This window comes from Juglans microcarpa x Juglans regia, chromosome 3S (assembly GCF_004785595.1).
Source record: "Juglans microcarpa x Juglans regia isolate MS1-56 chromosome 3S, Jm3101_v1.0, whole genome shotgun sequence".
In the NCBI taxonomy this organism is placed as follows: domain Eukaryota; kingdom Viridiplantae; phylum Streptophyta; class Magnoliopsida; order Fagales; family Juglandaceae; genus Juglans; species Juglans microcarpa x Juglans regia.
This window is the reverse complement of record NC_054599.1, coordinates 27,450,742-27,460,902: the sequence shown is the minus strand read 5'-3', so window position 1 is coordinate 27,460,902 and position 10,161 is coordinate 27,450,742. Positions and strand designations below refer to the sequence as shown.

At 33.9% G+C, this 10,161-nt stretch overlaps 1 protein-coding gene across 3 annotated transcripts; it reads left to right on the top strand.

Moving 5' to 3' along the window:
- The first annotated feature begins 1,620 nt into the window (after window positions 1-1,620).
- LOC121258182 (prolycopene isomerase 2, chloroplastic) lies at window positions 1,621-7,890 on the top strand. 3 transcript variants are annotated; one of them, XM_041159568.1, is made up of 9 exons: window positions 1,621-1,940; window positions 2,306-2,520; window positions 2,954-3,064; window positions 4,164-4,217; window positions 4,513-4,800; window positions 5,503-5,694; window positions 5,763-5,921; window positions 6,615-6,851; window positions 7,544-7,890. In XM_041159568.1, the coding sequence occupies exons 1-9, from the start codon at window positions 1,775-1,777 to the stop codon at window positions 7,856-7,858; spliced, it is 1,737 nt and encodes a 578-aa protein (XP_041015502.1). In that variant the 5' UTR covers window positions 1,621-1,774; the 3' UTR covers window positions 7,859-7,890. The 3 variants fall into 3 exon arrangements, with proteins under 3 accessions (XP_041015502.1, XP_041015501.1, XP_041015503.1); XM_041159567.1 differs by having other exon boundaries at window positions 1,623-1,940; window positions 2,297-2,520; XM_041159569.1 differs by lacking the exon at window positions 4,513-4,800 and having other exon boundaries at window positions 1,624-1,940; window positions 2,297-2,520.
- The last annotated feature ends 2,271 nt before the right edge of the window (window positions 7,891-10,161 follow it).

The window sequence follows — 10,161 nt, the reverse complement described above, 5'->3', positions numbered from 1 at the left end:
ATTTGCCCAAAACCAGCCGAACTGACTGACTAGGGGAGAGAGAACCGGTTGAACTGATTTCTATCGGCGGTTTGGGAATCGATTTTGGGCCTTATACTCAGTTCTTTGGTCACATACAACCAAATAGAGCTACATCTCCAACCCCTTCAACACAAGATAACATTGATAGAATTTACAAAACTAAGGTTCAAAGAACACATTCAAAGTAATTATCAAAGAATAACGTTTGAGGACATATTCGAGAATATCTTTGCTTTGCTTCACGCACGTACCGAGAGGGTGAGAAGGTTTGAGAGATGAGAGAGGGAGAGAGAGAGATGAGACACGAGGGAGTGAAAGGTGGCATTGAGGCAACGAGTTAAGTCTTATTGGTAGACAGTTGTGCAATCCCGGAGAGAGAACTGAGAGAGCTCTAAGAAATGAGAGAGATGAATAAAATGGGAGGGGCTTGAGTGAGGGCTTTAGCCCTAATTCAAATGACGTTATTTGGTGTATTAAACTACATAGCATTCTTTCAACTTTTTTTATAACAATTGTTATAGAATAACGCCGTTTAATTTACTTAAGTTAAACGGTGTTGTTTTATATAGGAATAAAATAAATAAATATATATATATATTTCAGTTGGTTGCATTACATTTACACTTTGTACTATGATATCTATTGGATTTGTGTTCCTATTTCCAATGATGATATGATGATCAATTTTATATTTCAAATATATATATATATATATATATATATATGTATCGGTTGGTTCATCTTGAATATAGTTCAAACTAGAACCGAATCAACCAACGTTGATTTCACAATATTTAGACCGTCTGTTGACCAATTCTTCATTAGTTTTGGCCGATTCTAGTCAGAGACGACCGGTTCTGACGATTTCTGTTCATAGTTTTCTTTGTTAATAATAATAGTATATAGCAAGGTAAATTGTTGGTAAGTATCAAATTTACAAGAAAAATTCTTCTCATTAATTATTATTCACCACCCCACCCTATAAAAAAAATAATAAATTTTCACGTCATGTGTAGGGTGTGTGATGTGAACAGTTGCTAAAACTCAATTTACAAACCTGTAACTTCATAATAGAAAATAGAAATCAAACTTCAAACACTAAAATATTTCTACATAATACGCCGCCACGTATATTATTGGAAAATTTTTATTTTTAAGTCAATGCGTAGAGTATATATGTAATGTACTTACGTGACATACTTTGATTTGAAAAATAAATTTTAAAATTTAGAATTTACAAATCAAATTTTACAATAAGTAATATAGATGATATACTCGACACATCGAATTGATAATAAAATAACTCATATTACTATAATATGAACAAGTAAGAAAAATTATAGAAGAAGGGGTCAGGTATGTTTTTTGTTGGTTAAAAAACAAGATTATTATTTAATTAAAAAACAAAAAGAAGTGTTGCCCCTTGATCTGAATTCTTATAATCTCGGATCACAATCGATGACTTATATTTAAATGATTTTCTATTTACATGAAGTTACTTAAAACGAATTTGACCTTTAATTTTAAAACAATTCGGCCAGATGAAAAGTGGGGATAAAAATGTGTATGACGTGGCTAGTTTTAGAACTGCAGAAGTCACGTAAGCCGGGGAAACACAAAAAGACAGAGGGAACCGACATATTGCTTGGTGGCAGTCTTCAACTTCAATCTTGACAATCTCTCTCTCTGTTTCTCAAATATATTTTTTGGGGGCTTCTCAGTTCACCTTTTTTTACAACGTATAAGCAATCCCATGGCATTGGGTCGTGTTTTCCCAAGTCTTACTCAGTTTCACCATACTCTTTGCCCCAGTCTCCAGTCCTCAACGGTCAGAAAAACCTTTTTGGCGCGAAGCTCCAACGGTCAGGGGCCCTCTTCCAATGGCTCTGTCTCTGTCCAAAAGAAGAAAACCTTTCCAGGTACACTCTCTCTATAATTGTTCGTGTGGCTTTTAAGTTTGATGTGTTGGAAACTTGAGGCTTGTGTATGAATTAGTTGCTGAGATATTTCACCCCTTGCAACCCATTTTTCCACTGCATGAACTGAACTACTCCCATCAAAATATACCAGATTGTTTAAATAAGCACACTTTATGTGATAATTTTGCTTCTATGACGTCCTAAATTATGGAAGCCGAGATGCAAGATTATTTTTTAATTTTCTTTTCTTTTTTCGGCTGTCCCCTAGTAAGCGAAGTTTGTTCAAGGTTCTGGCATATTGGTTATCATATTTTATATTCTTCAAGATCTTAATAACATTTTGTTCTTGCGTTAAGGGAAGCCAGAGGCTGATGTTGTTATAATTGGGAGTGGTATTGGTGGGTTGTGTTGCGCCGGGCTCTTGGCAAGGTATGGACAAAACGTTCTTGTATTGGAAAGTCATGATCTACCTGGGGGTGCTGCTCACTCGTTTGAAATAAAAGGCTACAAATTTGACTCTGGTCCATCTTTGTTCTCTGGTTTTCAGTCAAGAGGTCCACAGGCGAATCCTCTTGCACAAGTAATTTTTTCTTTTCTCTATTTTATTATTATTATATGATAGTGTGATCTAAGCCTGTGGGTTGTGACAGTCAAGTATTGGTTTGAATGTTAGTTGGATTTCTTGCCACTGATTGCAGACATTTAGCCTCCTTAAGAACCAGCATTTACTCTAAAATTGGTCCCTGCATAAGATGAAAAACACTCAATTTTTAAAATTTCGAATCTAGCTAACAGTCAGTCTGATGGGATACAATTGTAACTGATGAATGCTTCATAATTTATCATATTCCTCTAATTGTAAAAGGTGTGCTCTTCACTTCTCCATTTTGATCAAAATAAGTGCTTTTGAGCGGTAGTTTAAGGTAGATGGTACTAAAATCTAACTCTCATTATTTCTATTTCATGATTGCATGTAAAATGTGTCTAATGACCATATTCTGCATGATTTTTAGGTTCTCGATGCATTGGGTGAATCACTACCATGTGCCAAATATGATTCATGGAAGGTCTACATACCTGAAGGTGAATTCTTGTCACGCATTGGCCCCACAGAATTCTTCAAGGTGAAATCCGGTTCTTGGATATGTTATATACTGTGGTTCATTATTTGGTACTTGTCTAGTTGATCTGTTTATCGTTTTTAAGTCTAGGATATCTATAATATGCATGCATCCTCTATTTGATCAGAGAAAGAGAGAATAAACAAAAATGAAGCTTTGCATAAGCCTAGACTGGACCAAGACTCCATGCTGTCCTTTTTGGTTCATCACAAGATACCATGATGGCTTAAGGTTAAAGAAATTCAGAGTCCTAGTATTTTTTTTTTCTAATTTTTTTATAAAGAAAAAAGGGTAGGAGGGGGAGCAGTAGGTGGCTTTCTTACCTGGCTGTGACCATAGTAGCACTCTACCCACTGGGAACTAGGTAGTCTGTTTAGAGAATCACCTTTCTCACTTTAGTCTGTTTAGATAGGTGGTCAGCCAGTAGAGTCATGTCTGGAGATGGCTGAGCACTTTGATTGCTTTATACAGCCATCCTTTTTCTTGTGCATTTCTCTTCTCCCATGAAAAAATGTTAGAGGAGAAGTTTTTAGAATTTATGATTCAATTTATCAAATTTATTAATTTTTGGCTATTAGGGTTATCTTTGCCCGGCCTATCATATGGTGGGTCCTTCAATCATTAAAGTGCATCTCTGTCAAGTTAAATTGAATCATTCAATGTTTTGGATTTGAGGAAGTTAGGAAGTAACATCATGGTTGAAGATTCTTCTTCAACTATGTTTTTTGAGTTTTTTGATATCAAATCAATGCAATGGTGAACTCGTTTTGAGATCCACTCCTGTCATATAAGAATTTGAGAAATCAGTATTAACTTGAAATTTTCACAGACGAATTATCAAATTAATTTGTCAAAGAATTATCATGTGTTTGATGCCTTGTAACTTCTTCCAGCAAACAAATTCTCTTAACCATGATAATTCACAGGTGCTTGGAGTAATCAAGAATATTTACTAGCTAACCTTAAATCAATAATCATGCATGTTGGTAGGTTTTTTGACATCTCAATTTGGCCAGAATGGACTATTTTTTCGATTATGTAGTTGTAAGTTATTATAGGACTTTACCCAGTGAGCTTTTGTTTTTTTTTTATTTTCTTTCAGGATCTTGAGAAGTATGCAAGTCCAGATGCTGTTCGGGAATGGCAAAAACTTCTTGTGTGTATCATTAGTTACTATTATTATTATTATTATTTTGGTTATATTTTCGAAGATATGTGTTATCATTCTGATTTTTACTTCCAAAATTGATAAAGATGTTACCCTATTTTATCCCATTTTGTGATTGAGGAGCTCGACCACATTTTTATGTATAATGCTTGTTGAAAAAAAAAATGAAATAAAAAAGACCCTATTTTCCCTACATCACATGTGATGTTTACATTTCCTTGTTTCCACGGTTTCCTCTATTGTGTAATCATCTCTCATATGGAAAAATGCATTTTGCCTCCAGGATGCAGTTCTTCCATTGTCTGCTGCAGCAATGGCTCTGCCTCCTCTATCTATCAGAGGCGATTTTGGAGTTCTTTCTACTGCTGCAGTTAGATATGCCCCCTCTCTCTTTAAATCTTTTGCACAAATGGGACCCCAGGGAGCCCTTGGCGCTACAAAGCTTCTCAGACCTTTCTCAGAAATTATTGATTCATTGGAACTAAAAGACCCTTTTATTCGGAATTGGGTGGACCTATTGTCTTTCTTGCTTGCTGGGGTGAAAACTAATGGTATACTCTCAGCAGAGATGGTAACTATCATGTATTAAGTCTTACGGACATCCTTTCAGATTTTTCTTGGCACATACTTTCCTATATGCTTGTTTTAAATTATGTACTTGATAGTTGATATGCAACCAGTGATAAGTGAAAATAGGCAAAATAACAATATAAATAGTGCCAATAAATTACCTAATGATTTATAGTTTTTTACCGTTTTGCGGTACAGGTAAAGTCTGAACATATGTCGCATTATTGTACTGGTACTGCAGTCTCTAAAGCTGTATAATCTGTAATATTCACATGGACGAGGAAAGTTAACCATTTGGAGGACAATCTGCACTAGCCTAGTTGAAACTGTTTTTATTTAAAAGTATAATGTGTCATGAGCAAAATTTTGCATACTTTTTTTTTTTAATCATAATCGGGAAGATGATGTTCATTATAGCTTTACTTAGTCCATGATTATAATTTCATTATTAGCAGCCAAAACTACAAGCCTATGAGGTTGGAGATTAGCAGTTATGTAATTTCATGATTGGCAGTCGATTGAAAAATCCATGAAAATTTTGGTGTCAAAAAGTATATACATCAAATTCTCCATCCTGCAATGCAATTTTGTGATACTCTGTCATGTAATATATGGGTACTTCAATTCAAATTCAGTCGTATGCTTTTTTCTTGTTAAATTTCTTTTTATGGATAACTTGATAATTTGTCTCCAATTTTTTCAGGTTTACATGTTTGCAGAATGGTACAAGCCGGGTTGCTGTCTTGAGTACCCCCTTCATGGAAGTGGGGCAATTGTTGACGCTCTTGTCCATGGAATGAAGAAGTTTGGTGGACGGCTTTCTCTTGGAAGTCATGTGGAGAAGATTGTCATTGAAAATGGTTGTGCCACTGGAGTGAAGTTGAGAAGTGGACAAGTGAGTAACATGAAAGTTTATATGTACTTTTTATTTCAGTGGCTGAAGAAATTTTATGAATGCTGCAGTTTGTTCGAGCTAAAAAGGCTGTTGTGAGCAATGCAAGTATGTGGGACACCTTAAAGCTGTTACCTAAGGAAGTTGTTCCAAAGTCATACCTGGACAGGATCAACATGACCCAGCAATGTGAATCATTCATGCATCTCCATTTGGGATTTGCCTCGGAGGTGAATAGTGCCAAACTTATAGAATAATGTCTTCGTGGATTTATATTGTACCTTCTTGCGTTTGCCTGGTGCAGTTGTTCTTCCCTCTTTGTGCATGGCTATACATTAGCTGACTTTCTCTAATCTTGTCTGAGATCAGTACTACTTAATTCGATTTTACTAGTTACGATCCCAGCTCACCTTTATTGTTCTTGCCTCTTTCTTTCAACAGTCTCATTTTCAGCTATGATGAAGTAAATGTCATGTTATGATCACTAAGCAAAAGGCTATTTTTAGAAGCTATAAAATTGCCCAACTTTCTCTATATTCTGTGGGTGGTCTTCTAAGTGTAATATTTTCTCTTTAATTTCTTAAAAGGTTTGATTTACTGGAATATGTATTTATCAATATGGTTAAAACTCACCCTTTTGCTTCACTTTAATGACAACATCCTCAAAATTTTCTTAATTCCTATGAATAAAAAAAAAGAACCAATATTTGTTTTCATATATCATGCTTCAAATTCGTTCTGGTAAGTGAAGTTATGATATAAATATAAATAGTTGTGCCGTTAGTAAAGGATAAATATTCAACAATTGTGCTTTTCTCCAAATACCACAATTTTAGTAACCTTTAAACCAGATGCCACTCTACACTGCTTCAGATATCATCATCCTCAAAATAATTGTGTTCAATGTATGTCTTATTGACCAGGGCATAAGCAAGGACTTGGGAATACATCATATAGTTGTAAATGATTGGGAGAGAGGGGTTGATGCCGATCAGAATGTTGTTTTGATATCTGTACCCAGTGTACTTAGTCCAGATCTGGCACCCCCTAGTAAGCATGTATTACATGCCTATATGCCAGGAACTGAACCTTTTGGACTGTGGGAAGGACTTGATCGCAGAAGCACTGAATACAAAAATCTCAAAGCAGAACGATCAGAGGTATTGCCGTCAATTATGATATTAACTTGATCACTTATTGCTGAAAATTGGAAGAACATTAATGACTAGTGATTCAATTCACTTGTATGTTCTATTTGTTTTTCGAATATTAATGTTTAGATATTTATATACATGAAGAGGGAAAACTAATAACCAAGAACAAACAATCTATTGAGGTTTCTTAAAACCGTATTAAACTGAATAACTGAACCTGAATTCGTTTGAACAAACTTGACCAAATCCCAAGTTTATTGATCAAGTTGCAGAACCAAATCATTGATGCCTTGTGTCTATCATCTAACTCTTATATCATGTGATGGACAAGAAAATAACAACTAGTCCACTTCACCGATGTAAAGAAGAGTCAAGTCAGCTTACTCCAAAAAAATAAATACATAAAGTAGAATAAGCAGCAGTAATATGAATAAAATGCATTTTTTTTTATCTTAGCTTACTCAACACTTGAGGCAATGCAGTGTTGTCTAAAAAACGAATCTTATTTCCCTTCATATTTTTTTGGGTAAAAATCAACTAATTTTCCTGATGTTTTATCTTGTTTTTGAAGTGTCAAATCATTTTTGTGTCTTGACCTAGTCTCTACATCTCTACTTTGCTACTATTGTTCACATTGACAAGTGAACTGTCTGATTCAGTTATTGCAAAGCATTTCGTATGATTCAGTGATATGTCAGGTTATGTGGAGAGCTGTGGAGCGTGCACTTGGTGCTGGCTTCAGCCGTGAGAAGTGTGAGGTCAAGTTAGTCGGAACTCCATTGACGCATCAAAGGTTTCTTAGGAGGCATAGAGGAACATATGGCCCGGCCATACAAGCTGGTAAAGACTCCTTTCCTGGGCATTCAACTCCCATCCCGCAGCTTTATTGTTGTGGAGATTCTACTTTTCCCGGCATTGGAGTCCCTGCAGTTGCTGCTAGTGGTGCTATTGTGGCCAATTCACTAGTTTCTGTGTCTCAACACTCCCAACTTCTTGATGCCATTGGTATTTGAACGTATAAGTGAGGCCGCCCCCCCCCCCCCCCCCCCCCCCCCCCCCCCCAAAAAAAAACAAAATCCCCATTATTTGGTTGTATCTTCGTTGATATATATACTCCCTGAGTGGTTAAATGGTTTTTGTTTCCCAGCATTTTCCTTCAAATCTCTAATGTCCTAGAGATATTACACATACCAACTCGATGAGTTTGGATATGTTACGTGTGAAAACAGGAAATACCAAAAAGGAGATATATTTATAAGAATTTAGTGCTGCAACAAAAGTGGAATCCCAGTAAAATCGCTCCTTTGTTAGTTTAAAGCATTTTAGCGAACCTATCGATCTTGAATCTTGATTGACGTGGTGAAGAGCCCATCCATGAAATGTGACCCATTTGACATCTTGAAGAGGCATTCGTTAACATGCAGCAGCCTGGCATGGGCCTTTTTTTAGCTTTACCATCATCATTTGATGTAGCTTTGAGTTTGTTATCTCGTTTGTATTTTCCTTATTTTCTTCTTCTTTTTCCATGTTTATGTATCTCTATAGGATCCTTTGATTTGCTTTGCTTTGTGGACGGACCCCTATATACATATACTTGATAGATACTAGCCAACTAGTCCTTGTTTTAAAATTGATGAGCACTGGTTTTATTGATTAAGACCATTCAATTGGAGGACCACCTTATGGCCTCAAATTCCTATACCTTTCAAGCTTTTTGCAAACATCACCTTACTCCTTTGCACACCAACATCAACCTTTCTTTGGAAATTCAAAATAAATAGTAAATGAGACTGAGATTAATGAAAAATTAATGCTAATTTATGATGGTACTAGTTCCTAAATTATACCCTATTATATAAAATCAATACTACGTACAGTCTTTATTTGGAAACTATAATACAAGTCTAGGTAATTTTATCTTTAAAATTTTTTAAAATTACAAAAATATCTCTCCTAAAATTATTTTTTTCTCATTTAATAAAGAGTCTGTACATACAGTCCCTAAATGAGACTGTAAATAAAATTTCTCATTATATAAACTATCTTGGTTTGAGATATTTTACTATTTTCTAATTTTAAGATAAAATTTATTTTATAAGGAGAGTTATGTAAATGCATTGTTATCCAATTATTAGATGAACAACTTCATAATTAAATTATCTTTTAATATAGAGCAAATAATTCAGGCCATTTATTTATTTAAGGGAGAAAAAAGGTCAACCAAATGCTATGGATTTGTCCCATTATTGAAGATGTTGACCCTGCTGTACTGAATCATGAAGTTTTAGATGAGACCCATGGTGGTGGAAGTGGTTATGTATCACACTATCCGCCACGTGTCGAATTTTGAGCATAAGAACTCATGCATGATTGTTTGTAATTCTTAAGTATGGGTCTATGTGATGATGACGTGAGGTCAGGAACTGACTCTTATTTATTTATTTATTTTTTAATATAGCCAAGGTGACACCACGTGGCTGTGACTGTTTTTTCAACCATTAGAAAAGACAAGACAGGACACAGCAGAATAAAAATGTCACCATCATGATGCTGTATCAATCGAACCCTACACTCACCCTTATCTATTTTTATTTTTTTCATTTTAATAATATATGCTCAAATACAGTCGTGCCGGTTTTTGACTTGTCGAATTGAGCGAATTCGAATTCGAGTTCGAAATTTTTTGTATTCTTTATTTGAGTTCGATCTGATAAATTAAACTTTTAACTTGAATTCGTCTTACAAACGAGAACTATTTATTTTTTTAATAAAATTTAATAATTAATAAATTTAAAAAATAAAAAATTTAATATTAAATTTATACAATTAACAAATAAAATCTCTATTAAATTATAAAATTTTAAAAAATTTTAAATAATTAATAGCTAATTAATTGATATTTATTTAAAATAACAATATATTATATGCTTACATATTATTAATATATATAATTAATATGATATCATATATTTATTTTATATATGGTTCCCACGTACTAGTATATGGAATTATTAAATTTTATCAATTAGTTATTATACAAATTATAAAATATGCCTATAAAATATATTCACTATATAGATATAAGTAATTAGATTATATATTATATATTTAATTATAAAAGTAATATGCTTATATTATTAGGTAATACATATATATATATGTGTGTATATATATATACAAGTATATATTTATCAATATATGAATGAGTTTTAATCATATCGAGTTAACGAGTCGACTCAAACATAAACGAATAGGTCTTAATGAGTCTTAACCGAGTCAAATCGAATCGAATTTTGTTAGATTTATGTCATTTACA

What these genes read in the sequence shown, in the direction of transcription:
- LOC121258182 (XM_041159567.1), top strand. Translation starts at nt 1,775, where the DNA reads ATGGCATTGGGTCGTGTTTTCCCAAGTCTTACTCAGTTTCACCATACT. An exon ending in TGAAGTTGAGAAGTGGACAA is followed by an intron (nt 5,695 to 5,762) that starts GTGAGTAACATG and finishes TGAATGCTGCAG; the next exon opens with TTTGTTCGAGCTAAAAAGGC. An exon ending in TCAAAGCAGAACGATCAGAG is followed by an intron (nt 6,852 to 7,543) that starts GTATTGCCGTCA and finishes GTGATATGTCAG; the next exon opens with GTTATGTGGAGAGCTGTGGA.